This window comes from Mustelus asterias, chromosome 5, assembly GCF_964213995.1.
Source record: "Mustelus asterias chromosome 5, sMusAst1.hap1.1, whole genome shotgun sequence".
Classification (NCBI taxonomy): domain Eukaryota; kingdom Metazoa; phylum Chordata; class Chondrichthyes; order Carcharhiniformes; family Triakidae; genus Mustelus; species Mustelus asterias.
This window is the reverse complement of record NC_135805.1, coordinates 141,403,057-141,427,376: the sequence shown is the minus strand read 5'-3', so window position 1 is coordinate 141,427,376 and position 24,320 is coordinate 141,403,057. Positions and strand designations below refer to the sequence as shown.

Below are 24,320 nucleotides of genomic sequence, written 5' to 3'. Positions count from 1 at the left end.
GAGTGCAGGAAAGATTTACAAGAGTGGTTCCAGGGATGAGAAACTTCAATTATGAAGATAGATTGGAGAGGTTGGGACTGTTCTCCTTGGAGAGAAGAAAGCTAAAAGGAGATTTGATGGAGATGTTCAAAATCATGAGGGAGCTAGACAGAGTAGATAGGGAGAAACTGTTCTGCTCATAGAAGGGATTTAGATGATTCCTGAATAGAAACAATGTGCACGGATATAGGGAAGTGACAGGGGATTGGCACAAAGTCATAATGCTTGTTTGGAAAGCCAATGTAGACACAATGTGGTCAAATAACTTCTTTCTGCGCTGATTCTGTGAAGAGGCGGAATAAATAACAAAATTGATCCAATGACATGAAGCAAAAGGTGGTGGTGGATACATTGTGAGATAGCTTGCAGTAGAGTTCCCATAAAGTGCTGCAGACAGGCTAAATGAGGGCCAAGTGGGACTTTGGCGGGGAGGGGGAGGTCCTGTATTCTGGAGCTGCAGACCAATTTCAATTGGTTAGCAGTTCCATCAGTTAAGCCAACACCAAGAGTGTGTCAGTGGTTATTGCCTTGTCTGTAGGAGGATTCCCAGAGCAGGTAAGTCCAAAGCATTGGGTAGGGATGTTTTGGGCAGACTAGACGGGGCAATTGGGGGTGGGTTTAAGTCTGCAGACGGCTAGGGAACAGGGGAGAGTTTTAAGGGGGTGGGGAACTAAGAGCTGAAGAGTTTTGTTTCTAATTCAGGCTGCCCGCTGCCGCAGGTTGCCCACACTGAAAGTTTTATGGCATGGACAGCGTATTATCAGGGTAAACTGGCTTGATAAGCGTAATTGACCCTTGATTACTTATTTGAATGTGGTGGGTAGGCTGCCAGTCTTTGGCATCCGTCCATGGTCCATGTCCTAATATTATGGGGGAGAGCTTGGTGATGGGCTCAAATGTACTGAGGTGGGCTCCTACCCTATTTTATATGCACCCCCACCCCCCAAAAAAAAACATGCACACCAGGGGCACATAAAATACAGCCCAAAAGCAATATAGTATAAATGGAATAATTTTGAGAAGAGCAAATGAGCAAAATCTAGATGTCTAGGCACACAAATTCTTAAAGGTGACAAGGTGAGTTGATAAGGTTACTTGGGTTTATAAAGAGAGGGATAGGGTATAAAAACAAAGAAATCATACTCGACCTTTCCAAAACATTGGTTGGGTCTCAGTTCTTGTGCATTGTGGACAATTCAGCGCATTACACTTCAGGAAAGAAGTAAAGACCTTGGAAAGGGTACAGAGAAGGTTTATCAGGGTGTTATCAGGGATAAGGGTTTTTCATTATCAGGAGGTTGGAAAAGTCAAGACTGTTCTAACATCAGAGAAAGTGACTTAATAGAGGTTGCCAAGATGATGAGAGACATTGATAAAGTAAATAGGAATGAATAGTCTCTCTGATGAATGGGTCAATAACCAAAGGTCATAGGTACAAAATTATTGGGAAAAGATCCAGCAAAGAGATGAGGTAAAATTTATTCCCTCAATTATTGGGGGAAACACTGTACCTGAAAAGGAGATGGTAGCTGATTCCCATAACTTTAAAGAGAGTTCGACAGGTCCTTGATAATGAGGGACTTACAGGATTACACACAAAAAACAAGAGTGTGGGTCTAAACACAACTGTGATTTCAAAGAGCCAGTACAGGCATGATGGGACCAATGGTCTCATTCTATGCTATAAGTTTGTGTTTTTATAACACCCTTTCCTTAATAAAGGTGATCTACATGTCCCTCTATCCTAATAAAAATCTATTCTCTTTATGTGCCAAACTAATATTAAATAAAATGGTGTATGATTACCATCTCTTTATTAAACTAGTTTCTAAAGAAACAGGAATGAGTGCATTATTTGAAGCGGGATGAATCTAGGCCAATCTGCTTTGATTTAAAAAAAGAATTTACCCTTTGTTTTACTGGATCACTACATTCATTCCCATGGCTTGGATTAAATATCATTGCAATCTGTTGTGGTAAAATCTAAGTTGTGTTCATTGCAGATCTTGACCTGAACAGTGCAACACCCTTGATGCCCTATGATTCCCCAGTTTGTTACCAAAAATCGGTTTCTCAAGATGCAGAGCCCAACAAAAAAGCCAAAGAAGAGAGTGACACCTTGGAAGAAGCGTCTTCGTTCCTTTCCCCAACTGCCCTCCCGTGTGAATCTACTGTTTGTCCACTTAGTGCTACGGGTCGGTTAAATGGTTCTAAAAACATCAAGCATCATGCTTCATCTCGGGTTTGTACTGTGTCAGTATCTGCCAACCCGGCCGATTCTAAGGTGGCTCTGACTGAGGCAAAGGATCCACCTAGTTCTCCAGGACGACAGGCACCTACAGAACAGTTCATAGCTAAATTAAACCAAGATCATCAGTGTCCTAATGCATCAGAGACTGAGTGCAATGTGATAGTGACTAATGCAGATAATGCTGAGCCAATACCAATGTGTACTGCTGGAAATATTACGTGCAGGAAATATTCCAATCACAGTAAAGAAACCCTTGGGAACAGTGTTGGTCATACTGAATGTGGGGACCAGGAGCTTCCAAGTGAACCGAGTACCAACGCTGCGTTAATCAGAGCGACAGACCTGGGAGCAAAAGAGGATGATTTGAATGAATCTGATGATGAAAGGATTCCAATTAATAACTTTTCTCTGGTGAAACCTACAGAACACGAGGAAGTAGAACTCTACCTTGATAAGGATTCCAGCACAGATTTAATTCAGAATTTGCAGTCTAGAACTAATCAAAATAATTCAGTTCAGGATCCTAAACGAACACCGAGTTTGCCAAATATGCAAGATCCACATTTATCAGACATTCCAGTTACTGCATTGGAACTGCCTGAAGCTGGCCGAAAGAGCACTGACACTATTAATAATGGTAACTTAATACCCTCATCATTTTTATATGTAAATGTGAATAAAGGGATGCAGATAGCTGGTGCTGATAAGTGTGTATCAAAAACAGATCTTGCTGTCAGACCAAAGTCTTCCAGTTTTCTTAAACAGGCTCTGTCTAGTCACCAGTACGATAAGCAGAAGTCAAGGAAACAAGTAAATGTTGGTACTGACTCCACTCTTTGTGGTGGCAATGAATCTTGGTCTATTACAGTAATCCCGAAAGACAACAAAAGTGAAGACGAGGACACAAGTGATCATACTAGTCTCAGCAGCACCTCAAGTCTCCAATCTCATCACAATCTTTCAATAGAAACCTCATCCAGTACTAATTCGCAGTCCTGCTGTTCCCCAGATCATGCGTGTCACAACTACCAAAATTCACATCGACCGGCCAGCTCCAGAGCTGTGTCAGACTCCTTCTTGAAAGTTGTGCATTGCCTTATGGAGAACCAGAGGCAACGCGACCAGCAAGTTGTGGCTGATTGCTCTTTGCAGACACATATCAGGGTCCTTAGTGCAGATGGAGGAACAGATGTGGTCTTGAGCAGGACGTCCAGAGGGAGCAACAACAATCAGGGAAGAACATTAACCACTTCAAAGTCTGACTTAGAGGCAAAAGAAGGGCAAATCCCAAACGAGTCAAACTTTATAGAGTTCATTTCCTTACTGGAGTCAATTAATAGCTCAAGAATTAATGCAACAGGCTGGACGAATGATTGTCGAGAGGCGGGTGCCATGGGTGGAGGTATGGTATATATCATGTTAGGGTGTTTTTGTTCAAAAGGTTTTGTAAATTCAAATAACTTGCCAGTATGTATTTTCTTTTGTGTTATTTCCACATAGGCATAGTGGAACATTCATCTATATCTTATTAAAAAGCTTATATTTGCCTACAAAATCTTATTTCCTGCTTTTTTTTGTCACACTTTTATGTTAATGTTTCCATTGTGAATTATTTATTTGCAATGGAAACTTCCCATCACCTTGCAATCAGGCCATCAGTTGGTGTTGCATTATCTTTTCCTCAGAAATCATTCAATGAGCTTGAAAAAAATTCCCTAACTGAAATTTCTAATGTCTCGAATAAAAGTTTAAACGACATTTAATAACACTTTTCACAATAACATGATAAAATGCTTCTATTGAATGATCTTTTACGTCTTTTAAGGTTTTGCTTGAAGTCTCTCACTTGCAAAAGCCTGGGTGGATTTGTTGTTTTTATGCAGAGCTGGGATGCTGTAAGCTGAATTCCGGTGTTGCCGTCTGAGCATGTACACCATACCCAGTTTCCCAGGCTGTATCAGTACTACTTGGCTGAACTATTGATGTAATTTTTTCTGCAACTTATTACAGATTTTGCTCATTTTAAAAAATTATTTGAAGAATAGCTAGAGGACAGATTCAAATTATTCAGTTATTTTTTTATGTGGGAGGCTTTGGACAGTGTGTACCTCTGGAAAGTCAAACATTATTGGTTATGCAGCAGCTGTGGTTTGGTGTTTTGCTTTCTGTTAATTGCTGAAACTGCAATAGAACGAGAGAGATTGTGAGAAACTGACTTTCCTTGTCCTAAAAAAAATTAGCAGAAGTTTGATGGAAACTGTTTCCAGTTACGAGGAAGGCTTCCCCCTTCCATTGGCTTAATATATTTCTATATTTCTTCAGTTCTGGTGAAAGATCACCTCAACCTGAAACCCTATTTCTCTCCAAAGATGTTGCTTGACACTGAGTATTTCCAGCATTTTTGTTTAATTTCAGATTTCCAGCATCCACAGTATTTTGCTTTTGTTTCCAATTACTACCTGATTTATCACCTGTGGTATGTTGATAAAAAGAATAGAAAGTCAGGTCGGTTGTGGTATAAAACCTATATAACCCCACGAGCTTCCTGCCAAATGTGTCAAGCTAAAATTACTCGCACTCTCTTCTGATTTTCTCTTTCTCCCCCTCTCCTGATGACAGACTATGGGTCCTACTCTTGGGGTTCACACTGCATTATATACATCTTACTCTTGCTCATTGTCTCTATTTCCATTTGTTTTGAACTGGTTTGCTGCAGCTTTCTGGGTGCAGGAGGAATGACTGCTGGGAATTGTAATCCTGAGGCCACTGATATTCTGCAAATATTTAGTGGTAAATTTATTTATTACTCACCTGCGTGATCTGGCCTGATTGAAAGCAAAAAACATCAAAATCTAAAATTTCTTGCAGTTTCTTTCAATTTTATTTGGAAAAACAGTCTCTGGTGTAAGTTATGGAGCCCCTACTGTCATGCGTTAGGTGAATGAATTGCTAAGAGTTTGCCTTTTCTACAATGTAAAAGCAACTGCACAAAGTTGCATTTATATAGCATCTTTAATGTAGAAAAACATTCAAAAGCACTTCGCAGTGACGTATTCAGAAAAGAAAACCCCTGCTCTTCTCCAAAGTGGTGCCAGGGGACCTGAAAGAGCAGATGAGGTTTTGGTTAAATATCTCATCTGAAAGATGGACCCACCATTCACTCAGTACAGCACCTGCAATGTCAGCTTAGATATTGTCCTCATGTTTCTGGAATAGGACTGAATGCCGTGTCCTTCAAACTCAGAGGGGAGTGTACTGCCAAATGAATCATGGCTGACGCCTTTGACAGCTGAAACACAATTTGATTTATTTGGTTGGAAGTGAATTAGTAAATGGCACACCACCTTGTCACCCAAAATTATCGGGGCTCTGAACCGGTGACATACTCACTGTTATACTTTTCTAAGGAACCACTTGGACAGAATCTTATGTTGACTCACCTCAAATATTGTGTTATCTTCTAGGAATCTTGATTATTTTTTTCACAGAAAGCATCTGGGAATAAGTAATGTTTAAGTATCATTTTTAAACAAATTGAATTTGCAAAGATTTTAAACAAAAAAGGATTGTTTTGAAGTTGCATATTAAAATGAGATGAGCCTATTTGTGGATTTTCATGTCTCCTATTTGCTACAAGCTGATACAGAATAATGACTGACAAGCCTCTGCTCCATTATCCAGGATGGCCCCATTTTTTTAAAGGCCTCTTTCATTTTGAGAATAGCAGGCATTGTGTTTAAGCCTGCACTCAAAGTGGGGAAGACAATATAACTTGATTGTAGAAAGGGAGTAAGAGCTAAGTACATTGTACTAAATACTTTGAGTGTGAAGTTTGATTCGTAAAATCTGCTTGTTTAGGGAAATAGGTTAATTCAAATTCAACTCTGACGGGTAGGGAATATCTGTCTTTGTTTTTGGTATTTTAGTATCAGCAACAACTTTTACTTGTATAGTGCCTTTAATGTAGTAAAATATTCCAAGGTGCTCCATAGTAGCATTTTAGAACAAAATTTGACACCAAGCTACATAAGGAAACATTAGAGTAGAAGACCAAAAGCTTGGTCAATGAGATAGGTTTTAAGAAACATCTTAAAAGGAGCATAAGAAGAGGATGGGGATGTGTTGAGTTCCAGAGTTTAGAGCCTCAGCAACTGACGGCACAGCTGCCAGTGGTGGAACAATTAAAGGCAGGGATGATCAAGAGGCAGAATGGGAGGTGAAAACAACCCAGAGGAGGTGCCAGAGATGAAGAAGGATGAGGATATGAAATGATTTGAAAACGAGGATGAGAATTTTAAAATCGAGCTGTTGCTTAACGGAGTCACTGTAGGTCAGCTAACATAGGGGTGATGGGTGAATGAGACTTGGTGCGACTTAGGACATGGGCAGGAGAGTTCTAGTGGCCTTAAGTTTGCAGAAGAAAGAACGCAGGAGGCAGGCCATGAGTGGTTGAATAGTCAAGTCTATTGATATAACAAAGGCTTGGATGAGGATTTCAGCAGAATCTGAACGTAGGTAATGACGGAGTCAGCAGTTCTAACAGATAGATATTTTTAATGATGGCCTGAATAATGGTTGAAAGCTCATTTCAGGATCAAATATGGCACCAAAGTTGCAAACAGTCTAGTTCAGTTTTAGACAGTTACCAGGGTAGGGGTGGAGTCCGTGACCAGGGAACAGATTTTGTGTTGGGAATGAAGAAAATGGCTTTCATCTTCCTGATACTTAATTGGAGGAAATTTAATCAAGTACTGGATATCAGATAATTTAGAGGCAGTGCAGTGGAGGAATGTGAGAGATGTGTGGTAGAGCTGGATATCGTCAGTGTATGTGTACAAACTGATGCTGTGTTTTTGCATGAAGCCGCCAAGGAGCAGCATGAAAATGGGGAAAAGAAGGAGCCAAAGAAAGATCTTTGGGGAAACTAAAGATAATGGGGTGTGGGCGATTCTGTATCTACCATGGTATAGAAAGAATGTCACCAGGGAAATACAGACCCACTCAGCTGGATAACAGTGGGGAGACTTTGAAGAAGGGTGGTTTTGTCAACATATTAAAATGGTAGACAGTTTGAGAAGGATGACCTGCACTTAAAGGCAGAAGCTTGGTTTTTGAGAGATGATTGGTGATGGATTTCCATTTGATTTTTTGTGTGATGGGTTGAGAAATGCATACATGCAGGCTGGCTGTGATGCAGAGATGCCTGTTCTGTGTTTGCTGAACCATTTGAACACTCTGCCATAACCGTCGTAAGAAGTGAAACATAATTTGGTGTGGGTGGAAAAATGGGGGAAAACTGCAGTTTCTAGCCAGCGACATCTTGCCTAGTATGGTATTTGCCTGTTTATAATTGTGAAACAGTCCAAGCCTGCAGCTTTGCCTACTAGTTTTCAGTTGTGACATAAGAACAATGAATTTTCAAGCAAACTGGAACTCGCCTCACTCAACCTCAACATCGCAGGTGTGTGAACAAGAATCATGACTGTTACATATCAATATGGTACCGATAAGTAGCCTCGTGGACTGACTATTGTGTATTCTCTGCTGTGGTGTAACCCACAGGTCGGGAACACAGGTATTTTATTACAGGTCTCACTTGCTCCATGTTCCAACACCTGCTCCTGCAGGACAGTCCCCGGGCAGATCTCCAAAACTCTTAGGGTCACATGACCTCCAAGTGTCACATGACTTGCTCCCTTAAAGGGCTACGCACCCAACATACATAATACTCCTCCCCCTTAATCAACAATAATCTATAGCAGAAAATGTAATTAACTTATTTATATACAGTTAGTAACAATTATAAAACATATATATACAGAATTAACAAGATGCAATGTGATGGTATTATTTACATCATTTTATTTTGTTTTTTGTCCAACCCCTAGTAATAACTACATTGACATGATCAGTCTTTCTGGGGATGATGGTCCCATGCCTCCATGAACCTGGTTCATCTCTGATTGTGGCCTGGGCGAAACCTCATCTGTGAACCTTCTTCCTGCGTGCCATCGGTTGCCAGTGGCATCCCCGCAACTTCCTCACTAGGAGGAGGGCTCCATGCCTCCCTCTTCTAGTACCCATGCTGACACTGTCCTGAGCACCTCTGAAATTGTTGATGAGGTTCCCACCCCTTGATGTGAGGCTGCAAGCAAATGGCCCACATACCGTCGCCATATCAACTAATCCTGGGATTCCACCGTATCGGACGACCGCCCTGTCTTGGCTGGAACCCCCATTTCCCCCGAAGAATCGTTCCTGGCAAGTCCGAGCTTGCCCTTCTGGAATGCCCTCAACTTGGCATGCTCGGCTCGATGGGCCATCTGCACCTCCTGGTTTGTCTCCACCACTCTTCTTGTCTCATCAGACTCAGTAGGTCTGACATTGTACGCAACTGCTTCCCAAACATCAACATTACTGGGGACCATTTGGTTGTTGTATGGAGAGTATTCCTGTGCACATTTAAGAACATGTTTAACCTTCGTGTCAGGGTCCCCGCTCCCTGTGAAACCTTCAGGGAGTGTTTAACAAAATACAAACACTCTGCTAAGCTATTCATTTCTGAGTGGTAGGGTGCAGACTGTACATGATAAATTTCATGCAGTTTCATGTAATCCGTGAAGTCCCGCGAAATGAGTTGTGGTCCGTTGTCACTCGCAACCTGGTCTGGTTATCCAAACCTAGCAAATATGATATTGAGCTTGTTGAGGACCATTTCCGTGGTCATCGACTTCATACATATCACTTCTGGCCTCTTCGAGTGTATGTGCTGGCCACCAGCAGCAAATAGGCCTTCTACTGGCCCCGTCAAATCTGTGTGGACACGTTCCCAAGGCCCTTTTGGCTATTTCCATGGATACTGGTGGTGCCTTACGAATTTGGGAACGTGATACACAAGAGCCTGCTTTTATCTCTATGCTCACATCCACATTGCGGCCAACCTCTTTCATCCGCACTCAGTGCTGTTGCTCCAGCACTTTTCTCTTCAAGGGGAAGGATGGGGAATGATAACCCGCATGCTCCACAACGAACAACTGTCCTGCACCAACAATTCCCACTGATGGCCGAGATATGGCTTCAGTTCCAGATTCTTCTGGCTTGTTCCTCCCTTGCGGATGAGGTCTACCACCTGACTTAGTACGGGATGCTTCCTTGTGACGTTCTTCACCTGAACAGTGGCACTTTGTCATCTTGTGAAAAGTCCATGATTCGGGTCATCTCGTCCTTGGCCTGCCTCTTACGAGGCAGCAGCAGCCTGGGTCAAGCATCCGCATTTGCATGTTGGCCTGACTGACGGTGGCAAATCTTATACGAGTAGGCAGATAATGTCAACGCTGTAATCGAGCTTCGGCCATCAATAGAATCCCTGTGAATGGTCCCAAAATTGTAATGTGGAGATGCCGGCGTTGGACTGGGGTAAACACAGTAAGAGTTTTAACAACACCAGGTTAAACTCCAACAGGTTTATTTGGTAGCAAATGCTATTAGCTTTCGGAGCACTGCTCCTTCGTCAGATGGAGCGGATATCTGCTCTCAAACAAGGCATGCAGAGACAAAAAATCAAGTTACAGAATACTGATTAGAATGCGAATCTTTACAGCTAATCAGGTTTTAAAGATACAGACAATGTGAGTGGAGGGAGCATTAGGCACAGGGTAATGTGTATTGTCTCCAGACAGGACAGCCAGTGAGATTCTGCAAGTCCAGGAGGCAAGCTTTGGGGGTTACTGATAGTGTGACATGAACCCAAGATCCCGGTTTAGGCCGTCCTCGTGTGCGGAACTTGGCTATCAGTTTCTGCGCAGCGACTCTGCGCTGTCGTGTGTCGTGAAGGCCACCTTGGAGAGCGCTTACCCGAAGATCAGAGGCTGAATACCCGTGACCACTGAAGTAGTCCCCCACAGGAAGAGAACAGTCTTGCCTGGGGATTGTCGAGCGATGTTCATTCATCTGTTGTTGTAGCGTCTGCATGGTTTCCCCCATGTACCATGCCTCAGGACATCCTTTCCTGCAGCGTATCAGGTAGACAACGTTGGCCGAGTTGCAAGAGTAGGTACCGTGTACCTGGTAGATGGTGTTTTCACATGAGATGATGGCATCCGTGTCGATGATCTGGCACGTCTTGCAGAGGTTGCTGTGGCAGGGGTGTGTGGTGTCGTGGTCACTGTTCTCCTGAAGGCTGGGTAGTTTGCTGCAGACAATGGTCTGTTTGAGGTTGTGCGGTTGCTTGAAGGCAAGAAGTGGGGGTGTGGGGATGGCCTTGGCGAGATGTTCGCCTTCATCAATGACGTGTTGAAGGCCCCGGAGGAGATGCCGTAGCTTCTCCACTCCGGGGAAGTACTGGACGACGAAGGGTACTCTGTCACCGTGTCCCATGTTTGTCTTCTGAGGAGGTCGGTGCGGTTTTTTGCTGTGGTGCGTCGGAACTGTTGATCGATGAGTCAAGCGCCGTATCCTGTTATGAGGGCATCTTTCAGCGTCTGGAGGTGTCTGTTGCGATCCTCCTCATCCGAGCAGATCCTGTGTATACGGAGGGCTTGTCCGTAGGGGATGGCTTCTTTAACGTGTTTAGGGTGGAAGCTGGAGAAGTGGAGCTCCAGGACAGACAGGACTGTAGAGATTCGCATTCTAATCAGTATTCTGTATCTTGATTTTTTTGTCTCTGTATGCCCTGTTCTGGAGCCGATATCCACTCCATCTGACGAAGAAGCAGTGCTCCGAAAGCTAATGGCATTTGCTACCAAATAAACCTGTTGGACTTTAACCTGGTGTTGTTAAAACTCCCAAAATTGTAGTCAGTGGTCTGTGGTCCGTCAGTAAAATGACCTGCCTGCCATACAAATAGTGTGAAATTTGGTAACATCAAAATGATGCCTAATGCCTCTTCCTCTATTTCCGTGTATTTTTCTCCTGCTTTAGAGAATGACCTAGACGCGAATGCAATAGGCCTGATTTCCCCATTTGCCCTCACATGGGATAGAACCGCTCCCACACCATATGGCCAGTCGAAGAGATAGTCTCAGATTAAAATGAACTAAGACCTTGGAGTCTTTAAGGCCTTTTTCGCTGCCTGGCGTTCACTTCCACTCCAGTCCCTTCATTAATAATTGATGCAGTGGTTTCAGTACTGTCACCAAGCCCGGCACAAATTTAACATAATTTGAGCCCCAGGACGGACTTCAGTTGGGACGCATTTTCAAATCTTGGCACCTTCAGGACGGACTTCAGTTGGGACGCATTTTCAAATCTTGGCACCTTCATTATGGCTTCCAACTTCTTTGGCGCTTTATGTAATCCTTCCCCATCGATAACATGTTCTAAATATTCGATGGAATCACTGACAAGCTCTCACTTCTCTCTCTCTTTACCTGTAGCCCATGTTCCTGCAGTCTCTTCATCATCTCTTCCAACATTCACAAATGCTCCTCATCTGTGGACCCCGTTACCAGAATATCATCCAGGTAATATTGGACCCCCAGGACACTATTCAACATCTGGTCCATGGCTCTCTGAAATAAGGCTGGGGCTGACATGACCCCATGTAATGGGACAACTCTTTGGGTAACAATGGTCAATGGGGGTTGAGAGTCTTTGGCCATTCCCACCTGTAAGTAGGCCGAGGAGAGATCCATTTTGGTAATATTTTTGACCTCCAGCAAGGCCCTTAAACAGGTTTTCGTTAAGGGGCAGTGGATACTGATCCGCACATAGGCACAGGGTTCATCATGGCTTTCAAATCCCCGCATTGCCTCACTGAGCTATTGGGGAACAATGGGCGTAGCCCACTCATTCGTGGCCACTGTTTCCAATACTTCCAAACCTACTAATCACTAGGTCAACCTCCTTGTGTCTGATCACATACAGCATCGGACATGCCTTCGTGTTCTTCGGCATGCATCTGGCTTCAGCCACAGACTCACTTTCACTCCTTCCATCTCATTAAGGGTTCCACTGAACACACCCTTGCATTTCTCCAAAATATCATTAAGGCTCGAACGAGACTCCGTTAATCTGCTCACCACCTCCCAGTTCAATTTCAGTTGTTTCAGCCAGGATCATCCGAACAAAACAGGTGGTCACCTTTTACAACATAAAGATAATTCTGTGCACTGGTCCCTCAGCTGTACATTGACTGAGACATAGCCCTTAAGAGGGACTAACTTCTGTGTACGTCCTCAGTGATGTTTGCTGGCTTCAGGGGTAGATGAGTCAACTTTTCCTTCTATATTAACTCTGGGGTCTGCCACCCTTGTGTCCACCTCCATCTTCACTGGTTTCCCTTACACTTTGGGCATCGCTCAGAACCAGTCTGCCTCACCCCATACAGATAAAATGTTAAATTTAAACTGCATCTTCTCAGTCTGGCTGTTTCATCCGCAGACCCCACGGACCCCATAAGTCCTCATCAATATTGGCCACTTGCCACATCTTCCTTGGTTTTGACACCGGTTGCTTTGACTTCCCATTCTCCTGGAGCACTGGTACTCTGCCGTTTCGGGCAATGTGGCCCACTTCCTGACAGTTCCAGCATGTCGTTCCCCTCATCCAGCAACTGTGCTTCTTGTGACCACCCCCCACCCCCCCTATCCCTGGCCACAATGACAACATTCCTTGGGCAGTGACTGACTCTTCAGTGTCTCTGCCAACTTGTGCATCCTTGTGCTAGCGCCGAAATGCATTGCCCTGCTGGCAGCCCGTTCCATTGAGATTGCAATTTCAAGAGCCGCCTTAAACTCCAGCTGCGGTTCTGCTAGCAGTCTTCACTGAATTGCTTCCTGTTGGAGGCCCCACACAAGCCAATCACACAATGTCCTGAAAGTACGTCTCAAATTCACAGTGCCGTGCTAGGCTTTTAAGGGTAGCTATGAATTGGGTGATGGTCCCGCCCTCCAACTGGTCCTACTTGTAAAAATGGAAGCGCTGTACAATCACAAGTGGTTTTGACACTAAGTGTCCCTCCAGTACATTTCTCAGCTCCTGAAAAGACTTGTCAGCCAGTTTCTCTGGCTGCATTAAACTCCTCAGAACGTTGAATGTCTTACTTCCAACCGTGCTAAGACCAGCATGATGAGATTGTCCACCACCCGATTTGCTTTAGAAAATGTACTAAACCGCTCAATGTAGGCTGCCCACCACTTGGGTTCCTTGTCGAACGCGCCTATCCTGCTGAATTCACCCGCCATTTTTCCTTTTTGCCGCCAGCCGGGGTTTTCCTGCGCCTGAAAATCTAGGCCCGAAAGCTGCCTGTGCTGACTGATTCCAACGGCAATCATGGAGACAGAACTTTGCAATCGTTGACAGCACCTGGGTCCATTCAACTCACTACTTTCCTCCAAGGATCCTTTTTCTCTCTCTGCACCATGGGTTTCGGCAGACGGTCACGATGGAAGTCCCGACCCTTTACCCTATGAACCATCAGTCATCCCATCCTTGTCTCCATTGTTATGTACTCTGCTGCTGTGGTGTATCCCAAGATTTGATTCCACGGGCAGACGTCGGGGAAGATCAGTATTTTGTTGCAGGTCTAATTTGCTCCACACTCCAACTCCTGCTGCTGCAGGTTGGTTCCCAGGCAGAACTCCAAAACCCCAAGGGTAATATGACCTGCGCCCTTAAAGGACTATGCACTCAACATACATAACCAATTATAGCGTTATTATTTCAAGTGTTGTTCTGTGTTAATATCTTCCCGTGTCTTTTGCTTGTGTATATTTCATTTCTAAATAAATCTCACCAAGTAGCCGAAGCTACAGAAGAGTTATTGAAGGAGATAAGAGAATATGTCAAGCTTATCATGTCTCCTCCAGTAGGTCATGTATTGTTAAATCTTCGCACATTAGCCATTATGAGCTCATGAGAGCATTTGGCCGAAATTTTCCAATCTCGCCCACAGCTGGGATTCTCTGTTACAGCTGTAGTAAATGGAGATCTGGCTGAATGCCAAATTTTCCATTCTCGCTGACAGCGAGTGTAGGATAGATTGCATCGGAGAATTCTGGACTTTGTCTTTTTCTGAAAGCTGTCATCTAGATTTCAGCAGGAGCAATTTTGGATAAATGCCCGTACTGGTAACACCAGCATCATGTCCCTGTGGTAACCTGTATGTCATATATGTCACTATAATAATCTATTGACATTAATTTTACATTGCATAATCGGTTTTCTGCTATCGCATTCCCTCCAAACAATAACTCCATGGCCAATGTTGTTTAATGCTGAATTGATTTGCATATTCATCCCCAGTCAGATAGAATAGCAAATTGGGGATTCAAATTGGGACAACTAAAGAGGTAAGGAACAACATGAAACTAAATGGAAAAAACAGATAAAAATGCATAAAAAGCACAAAGATCCTGGTGACTGGGAAATATACAAAGCACAGCAAAGGATTACAAAATAGAGCTACAAATGGGGAGTATGAAAAGAAATTTGTAATGAATATCAAAATCAACATACAACTTTGTTACAATTATATTAGAAGAAAGAGGGTGGACAGGAGCAATGTGGTCCCTCTGACAATATCACGTGGAAATGGTGAACATGCTGAATAATACTTTGTCCGAGTTACAGGAAGAGATCAGCACGCCAAAAGTCCGAAGGAAACTAATATTGAATCAGAACATCTAAGCAAAATAATAAAAGGAAAATCTCTTTCATCCCAGGGTTTTATAGGCTGTGATTGAGAACATTGCAGATGCTTTGAGTATAATTTCCAAAGTCTTCTGGACTTGGGAACCACTTTCTTAGATTGAAAAGCTGTGCATGCCACCCTCTCTGTTCTTTAAGGAAGGTAACAGAGGGTGTTATGTATGTGGGGCATAGCCCCATTAAGAGGACAGGTCAGATGACTTGGGGTGGGGGGGCCCAGGAATCCACCCCTACAGCCAGTAGAGGGCTGGAGTGCGAAAAATACAGCTAATCAAACCCTTTTGTTCCTGTAAATTGGGTTGTGTGTGAGTTCTTTGGAGCTATCCCCCCAGTAGTCTCGGACTTAACACTGGCGACAACGATCGGTGTCTTGGTTCCACGACTGTGAGGGAAGAGCGAGAATTTTCTTCTTTTTCCACCTTGGACCAATGAATAGCCCATGGCAAGAACACTGGGGGGGGGGGGGGGAGATTGCGTTCAGGACTGCGTGGCAGCCATAGTAAGCACTGGACGAACAATGGGGGAAGGAAACGGGCACTCGGAACTACTCACTGCCGATCACAGGGGACTGCAAGGTGAATGAAGAGTCCTGCATTCGTCGAGCCACCACGATCGGCAGCCAGGTGTCAGCATGGGAGGGACAGGCTTCAGGCCTAATCATGCTGCCGCAGGAAACCTTGCCGCTGCCAAGGCAAAATGGCGGGAAAGTTTGGGAACATCGGAGGATTCCACGAGGAGGCCGAGGCATGGTCGACTTACATAGAGAGATTTGGTACTTTTATTACAGCAAACAAGATTGAAGATGACCATGTTATTCCATTCCTAAGGAATATATTGCAGCCAGAGAAACCAGCTGATAAACCATTCACGGAGCTGTCGACTCGCACTTCAGCACAAGAGCAGCAGTATACAAGATGGTGGACGCCCCAGGAAATCAATCGAAGCCCAAGGAGGGTTGTCAGTGTGGTTAAAAAGGGCCACACAGAGACCGGTGGCTGGACGAGAGGAGCTCAATGTTGGAACTGCGGGAGAGCATCAGGGTCCCAGGAAGGGGCGAAACAGAAATGACCAGGCCTCTCAACCAGGAGGAAGTGGCGAATAGCCACTGTTGAAAGAGTACGTCATTAAAAGGGAATTACCCTGCGTTGCTTGGAAGAGCTTGGATGAAGTGACTGAGGCTAAATTGGGAAGTAGTAAACAGAGTCTCAGAAGCTTGTTCGGGCCTGGACAAGAGACTGGAAGATACTAGGAGGTGTGCAGTGGAGCCCTGGGGGAGATTAAAAAAGTGAAGGTGATTATACAGTTGAAACTGGAAGCTTGCTCCAAGAGCATGAAAGCTTGGCCAGTACCATACGCAATTAGACCCATAGTGGAGGTCAAACTGGAGAGATTGGTAGAGTTGGGGTCTTGGAACCAGTGGCCACGAATGAGTGGGCCATGCCCATAGTCCCGGTCATGAAGACTGATGAATCTGTGAGACTATGTGGGGACTTTAAGGTCATAGTGATCCTAAACTTATGCATGGAACAGTATCCATTAACCTTCATTGAGTGGCCTGACTGGAGGAAAAAAATTCACTTGGATGTATCTCTCCCAAGCATATCTGCAAATGGGAGTGGCTGAGGATTCACAACCGTTGTTAACGATTGTCACCCAAAAAGGGTTATTTTGCTACAAGTGACTACATTTTAGAATTAAGTCAGCTCTGACCATTTTCCAGAGGACAATGGACCAAATTCTAAGTGGTCTTCAGGGGGTGCAGTGCTACTTAGATGACATTTTAATCACAGGTGCCACCGATGAGGAACATTTACATAATCTGGAAGAGACACTGAAGCGGCTGCAAAACCATGGTCTGCAAATTAGGAGAGACAAACGCGAATTTTTCAAGAGTACCTGGGTCACGTCATCGATGATGAGGGGTTGCATAAGGCTCAGAAACTGGGAGCTATTATGAAGATGCCCAGACAGGGGCATGTGTCACAGTTGAGGTCCTTTCTTGGACTGATTAATTATCATGGTAAATTTGTGCCGGATCTGGTGACGATATTGAAGTCTCTGCATCGACTACTGATGAAAGGTCAGACATGGCAGTGGACGTCAGAATGTAAGAGGCCTACCAAGCAACAAAGGAGGCATTAAAGGAGTCTGGGGTCTTGATAGACTTTAACCCAAAGTTACCTCTTCAGCTGGCATGTGACACATCATCATACAGGGTGGGAGTGGTTCTCTCCCACATGAAGGCCAATGGGGAAGATCAACCCATCATCTTTACGTCATGTTCATTCTCTAAGGCAAAGGGAAATTATGCCCAGATAGGGAAGGAGGCACTGAGTATCACTATTGGAATGGCAAAGTTTCACCAATTCCTGTATGGCCGGAAATTGTCCTACTAACAGACCACAGACCACCCGCAAGAATTTTGGGGCCCTCTTTGGGTATTGCATCAACTGCTGCCATGAGGTTGCAAAAGTGGGCATTGATCTTGTCAGGTCATTCATATGAGATCCATTATCGCCAACACAGACATGATATCAAAACTGCTTTTGCCAGGGAACAGAGAGGATTCCAAAGAGGCAGGGAAGATGATGTGTTTTTCACAAGAGAATAAAGTTCTGACTACAGCTGCCAATATTAAGCAAGCCACAAGAAAAGACCCCATACTGAGTCGGATGATAGACCCCATCTGGAGGGGAACGACTTATCACAAGAAGGGCCCGGAGTTGAGGCCCTACCTGAACCAACAATGGGAAATGTCAGTACAGGATGACTGCTTGTTATGGGGTATGCGGGTCGTTATTCTGACTGCATTGAGGAGGAAAGTGCTGGAGCAACTGCACCAAGGCACCCAGGGGTGGTACGGATGAAAGAGGTGTGACCAGGAGTTACGTCTGGTGGCCAAACATTGATGCTAGCATAGAAGAGAAAGCAAGAGCATGTGTAGTGTGCTCCCAAATTCGGAAAGTACCACCAGCATCCATATTGCACACTTGGGAATGGCCAAAAGGACTATGGGAACGCGTCCATGTTGATTTTGCTGGACCAGTGGAAAACTACATATTACTAGTGGCTGTGAATGCATATTCTAAGTGGCCAGATGTGAAGTGCATGAAAACAACTACCACCGAGGTGACCCCGGACAAGCTTGACGACATGTTCACCAAGTTTGGTTGCCTGGAGGAAGTGGTAACTGACAACGAGCCGCAGTTTGTGTCATGGGAATTTAAAGAATACATGGCATTCGGCATGTGAAATCTGCATCATATCATCCAACGAGTGGTCTAGCAGAGCTGTTTGTGCAGTCGGTAAAACACTCCTTGAAGGCTTCAAAGAGGTCAGGATCGTTGAGGCAATAAGTGAACCAGTTTCTAAATATGTATCGAAATTTACCACACGCACCGACAAAATGTCCCCGACAACATTGATGCTGGTAAGATAGTTACAGACAACGTTCAATTTACTGAGGCCGGAGTGGTGAAGGTGACCATCAAGAGAAGTAGATGGGCCATCGAGCTGAACATGCAAAACTGAGAACTTTTCCAAAAGACAAAATAGTTCAAGCGAGGAACTAGTGCTGGGGAGGAAAAAGATTCTGGCAGTAATACTAGCCAAGACTAAGTCGCTGTCCTATACTGTGGAGACGCAAGACAAGTTGGTTTGGCGTAGACATGTGGACCAATTACTGGCAACACCATATCAAGGAGTGGAAACACCAGCTGGGGAGATGGAGCCGGTTCAGGCAGAACCGGCAGAGGTTCCAGAGGAAGGGTGCAGGGGACCCATAGCTACATCTTCGGCTGATGAGCCGGGAACACCGGGAGTAGTGATTGATGATGTGTGGATGGAAGAATCCCTGGAGGCGGACTCACCGGCGCCGCGATCACTGGCGAGGAACCCAAGGTCAGTTCCAGCTCTCAGGAAACAACTTCCACGGAACTGTCGGCTCCAGACCAATTGATCACATCTATATAACATGAACATTTGAGTGGGAGGCCAAATGAATGTTTATTACTGTCTGTAATGTGTAAATTTATGACCATATACGTAAATAGTTAATTATTTCTGGATGGGGATTGCTATTTCGAAGGGAGGAGTGTTATGTATGGGGGGACATAGCTCCTTTAAGAGGATGGATCAGGTGACCTGGGACAAATGGCGACCTGCCCGGGAATCCACCCCTACAGCCAGTTGAGGGCTGGAGTGTGAGAGTACAATTCATCAAATAAACCCGATTGTTCCTGTGACTTGCCTCTCCTGTGAGTTCTTTGGAGCTATCCCACTATGGTCTCAGACTTAACAGAGGGAGATCAGAAAATTATAGACCAGTTAGTCTCACGTACTTTGTTGGGCAACTGCTAGAGTCTATAATGACTGAACACCTTGAAAATATTCAGCTGCTCAGAGAAAACCAGCATAGTTTTGTAATGGGTTTGCCATGCTTGGTAAACCTGTTGTTGGAATCTTTCTTCTTCACCTCAGCTTCTGGCTGCGATGCCCCAACAACCACCACTCACTAACTTTTCTCCTGCTCAAACAGGTTTTGTCATCTCGAGACTAAAAGGGTTGTTTCGGGGTTTGTCTATTTTCCCCGAGTAAAACTGTAGTTTGTTAAAACCATTAGTATTTATTTACAGCTCTATGTACATCTTAGGAACTTTGTGCGAGGTTGGACTTTTCCTCCCTCCATGTGTCATTCCATCATAGTTACGTCAGCATCAGGTGCTTCTGATAACTCTTTACATCTCCCACCAAACCTTTATCCCAACTATATGCATCCTCCTACAAAACCAGTCACATGGGATGTTTTTCATGCTTTCTCCAAGTCACAGACATTACTTCTTCGCACTGTCTTTCCACACTGCTGCATCTGGCCAGGCTGGCCCTGAAGTGTTCTCCCAGGGCTCCCCCGCTGTGTATTCATTTCCATTGTGGCTGTCCCCCACTTCACAGAGCATCATTGCTTGAGTTCACACAGCAGCACCTCTGGAGACCTGGGCACTGCGCACAATCTTTCCTGCCCTCCCACCCCAAATCCCCCACCCCTTGAGCCAACTGTACTTTTACCACGGATTCCATTACTTGTGGCATTGCAAATGGTGAGGATGGAAGCATTAAAATTGCAGAGGAATTAATAGATCAATTGATTGGGGAAAAATTGTGGCAAATGGATTTCAAAGTAAGCAAATATGAGGTGAACCTCTTTGGACCTGACAAGATCACTTCTAAATGGTGAAAAATTAAAAACAGTGGAGGTCCAAGAGACTTGGGTGTCCAGGTACATGGATCAACAAGTATAGAAAATAATCAAAAAGGCAGATAGAATGCTGGCTTTTATATCTAGAAGATTAAAATAGGAGGTAGAAGTCATTTACAGACGGTACAGTAGTTCAGCACTGCTGCCTCACAGCACCAGGGACCCGGCTTCAATTCTGGCCTCGGATCACTGTCTGTTTGGAGTTTGCACGTTCTCCCTGTGTCTGCATGGGTTTCCTCTGGGCACTCCGAAGTCCAAAGATTTGCAGGTTAGGTTGTTTGGCCATGCTCAATTGCTCCTTAATGTCAGGGGGATTAGCAAGGTAAATATGAGAAGTTACGGGAATAGGGCCTGGGTGGGATTGTGGTCAGTGCAGACTTGGTGGGTCAAATGGCCTCTTCTGCACTGGAGGGATTCTATGATCTTTGGAGTTATCACTGGGCCCAGTAGAGTTGGCACCCAGCATTGTGGATCTATACACAAATCTATGAAATCGTGTTTCAGCTACAAATCCTGGTCAGACCAAACCTGGAGTACTGTAAACAGTTTAGAAAGAATTACATTGGCCTTGGAGCTTTGCCAAGGGACTCCAAGGGTTAAATTATGAGAGGTTACACAAACTAATATTGTATTTCCTGCAATTTAGAAGGTTCGGAGTTGTTTTGATCAGAATTTTCATGATATTAAGGGGAACAGATATGGTAAATAGAGAGAAATGACTTTGTGGAATCTAGGACCGGGGCCATGTATCCAAGAGGTAGAGCTAGACCTTTTAGGTGTGAAATCTTCGCACAAAGGATTGAAAAAATTTGGATCACTCCTGCAAACAGCAATTGAAGCTAGATCAAGTGTTAATTTTAAATCTGAGATTGATACATATTTGTTTTCCATAGATATTGAGGGTCATGGAGCATAGGTGGGTATATGGCGTTAGGTTACAGACCAGCCATGATCATATTGAATGGGACTCAAGGTTGAATGGCCTACTCCTGTTCTTAAGTTTTAGCAGCAATTGTCACAAATATAACTCTGAATTTACTTTCGGTGAATTTCAGTGAGCTATTGCTTTTTCATTCTTGTCACCCAATGTTGACATTTAGTACTTCCAGGTCAGATGGAATGCAGACGGATGATTACTTGCGGCTTCAACTGACTATGTTAGTTTGTGCATCATTGGGAATTCTGCACCATGAGGTTTGGCTGATAAATAGTGCTAGACTGAATTTCAAATTTGTATAGTAGGTCATTTACAGCCAGTAGAAAGACCCAATTAGTTTAGGCTAGATTTAGAACCAAGTCATGGAGGTGAAAAGATTGTCATGTCAAATATACCTTTCAATCATTCTCTCATGGCTTGTAATCAGTTTACTCAATTACTTGGTTGTGCTTTTATGTCCTCTTCATTCACGTTGATTTAACAACAGTAAAGACATAAACAAAAGATTGAGTCCTTTCATTTCTCACTTTATCTTGTGTCTTTGCTATCAGCAATGATGGAGTAGTAGCACTGTCATATCTAGTCAGAAGGATTGAAGAACATAATCTAAGCGATGCAGCACCGAAGGAGTGGTGCACTGTTGATGATACCACCTTTTGAATGAGACATTAAACCAAGCAACTTGCATGCCCTTTCAAATGGCCGTAAACATTTCCACAGCACTATTTCGAAGAAGAGCATGGTTGTTAATCCACGGGACCCTGGCCAATATTTATCATTTAACTAACATCACTAAAACTAGATTATCTGGTCATTAATATCCATTGCTGTTTGTGAGAATTTGCTGAGTTAAAATTGGTTGTGCATTTCTGACATTCTAATAATGACTACACTTCAAAAATGCTTCACCGGTAAGGGGCTTTGAGATGTCCTCAGTTTGTGCATGGCTCTTCATAAATGCAAGCTATTTTCTTTCTTTGATGCTCTTATAAAGCAGACCATTTTCTACTCTCAACCCTCTGCATGCAGTCATTGGCTCACAGGTTTGTCTCACCTATTATCATTCCTGAGAGGGAGGGAGTTCTTACCTCTGCTCAAGCCATTGCTCTGCCAACCCAACTTCAACAAAAATTTACTTAAAAGCACCATGGGGAAAATCATTTAAATTAGTCTTAACCTATTTTAAATATGCTTCACATTTTGAATAGAAATATTTATTTGAATCTATGACAATTTGGATGTGATGCAACTGGATCTGCAAACTACTGGTCCAACAGTTCAAGAATTAGCAACCTTTCCATTTATAGATACAAATTTGGAAGAAGTATGGAAACTTTAACTCCCGATCAAGAATTAGCTGAAATTGCTGATGAACTGATATGGGGGATGAGCAAAGATCAGAAATTATTAGAGATTAGGGATCAGTTGAGATCAAGGAGTGAAGATCAGGATGAGTGGGGATTGGTGATGAGCGAAATTGGTGAAGATCAGTGATGAGCTGAGATCAGTAATGAAATTAGATGGTGAGGGACTGAAACTGGGGATGGGATGAGACAGTGAGCAGCAAAAATCAGATGAACTGAGTTGGTGGTGAGCTGATGCTGGGATTGAACTGGAATTGGGACTGGGAGTGAGCCAGGAAGGAGCAGAGATTGTGAATGAGCTGGGATCAGGAAGGTATTAAGGAGCTGAGATTGGGGATAGACTGAGAATGGCGAGGAGTTGAGATCAGGGATGAGGTGAGATTGGTGATTAGCTGAGATTGGGAATGAGGTGAAATTGATGAGGAGCTGAGATCAGGGATGAGGTGAGATTGGTGAGAGGCTGAGATTGGGAATGAGGTGAGAATAATGAGGAGCTGAGATTGGACATGAGGTGAGATTGGTGAGAGGCTGAGATTGGGCATGTGGTGAGATTGGTGAGATGAGATTGGGAATGTGGTGAGATTGGTGAGGAACTGAGATTGGGAATGAGGTGAGAAGGTGAGATTGGTGAGGAGATGAGATTGGGAATATGGCGAGATTGGTGAGGAGTTGAGATTGGGAATGTGGTGAGATTGGGGATGAGGTGAGATTGGTGAGAAGGTGAGATTGGTGAGGAGATGAGATTGTGAATATGGCGAGATTGGTGAGAAGCTGAGATTGGGAATGTGGTGAGATACTGAGATTGGGAATGAGGTGAAATTGGTGAGATGAGATTGGGGATGAGGTGAGATTGGTGAGATGAGATTGGGGATGTGGTGAGATTGGTGAGAAACTGAGATTGGGGATGAGGTGAGATTGTGAGATGAGATTGGGAATGTGGTGAGATGAGATTGGGAATGTGGTGAGATTGGTGAGAAGATGAGATTAGGAATGAGGTGAGAATAATGAGCTGAGATCGGAATGAGGTGAAATTAGTGAGGATCTGAGATCAGGGATGAGGTGAGATGATGAGCTGAGATTGGGGTGAGGTGCAAATAATGAGGAGTTGTGATTGAGGATTAGGTGAAATCAGGGATGATAAAGATTGGTAATGAGCTAAGATCAGCACCTCTACCAAACACATCTGGAGAAGCCAAAACGTGAAAGGGACTGGGTGTTACTGTGATGCTTTATTACACCAGCTCCCCCATCTTCTGCCACTAAGTGGAGACTTGTGGCTGAGAGTTATGAAACCTCTGGGAAGTGGCGGGTGAGCTTCGATGGTGTGTCAAGCTTTTCTATCTCTTCCATTGGTCCACTCAACTGTTGGTTAACTGCACCAAAGTCAATAATCCTTTTATGGGAAATTCTCTCAACCTTTCTCTATGATGTAGTTGTGCCCCTATCAGAGACTGGACCACGAAATACGAGGCGGCGTGACCACAACAGTGGTGAAAGAAGATCAACAATACGACAGCAGCAAAATATAGAGAACAATCAAACTGTTTCTGCAACCTTTGCCAGTTCACCTCAGAGGTAAGCTTTTATTGTCCTGCACTGATAAATTGTAAACTCTACAAATCTACAATTCTGTGAACATTAAAATCATTGATTCTGAGTATAAGCAGGCAGGGTTTTTCCTTGTCTCTCCCACTCCTTGTCCCTACCCATTCCTTGTTGCTCCCATACTTTGTATCTCCTCCCACACCCCATTATCCCCCCTCCTCTGTCATTCCACTGTCTGTATAGTGGTCCAATTATGCAAGTGCTAGCAGCCATTAAATACCT

At 44.0% G+C, this 24,320-nt stretch overlaps 1 protein-coding gene across 1 annotated transcript in view; it reads left to right on the top strand.

Annotated features, from left to right (window-relative positions):
* LOC144494026 (pecanex-like protein 2) overlaps nucleotides 1-24,320 on the top strand; it is a 209,129-nt gene that overhangs the window by 41,467 nt on the left and 143,342 nt on the right. Inside the window, exons 6-11 of the mRNA XM_078213600.1 lie at nucleotides 2,043-3,788; nucleotides 11,665-11,751; nucleotides 17,757-18,144; nucleotides 18,494-18,838; nucleotides 22,437-22,609; nucleotides 23,927-24,068. Coding sequence (XP_078069726.1) covers nucleotides 2,043-3,788; nucleotides 11,665-11,751; nucleotides 17,757-18,144; nucleotides 18,494-18,838; nucleotides 22,437-22,609; nucleotides 23,927-24,068 — 2,881 coding nt within the window. The remainder of the gene's footprint in view (nucleotides 1-2,042; nucleotides 3,789-11,664; nucleotides 11,752-17,756; nucleotides 18,145-18,493; nucleotides 18,839-22,436; nucleotides 22,610-23,926; nucleotides 24,069-24,320) is intronic.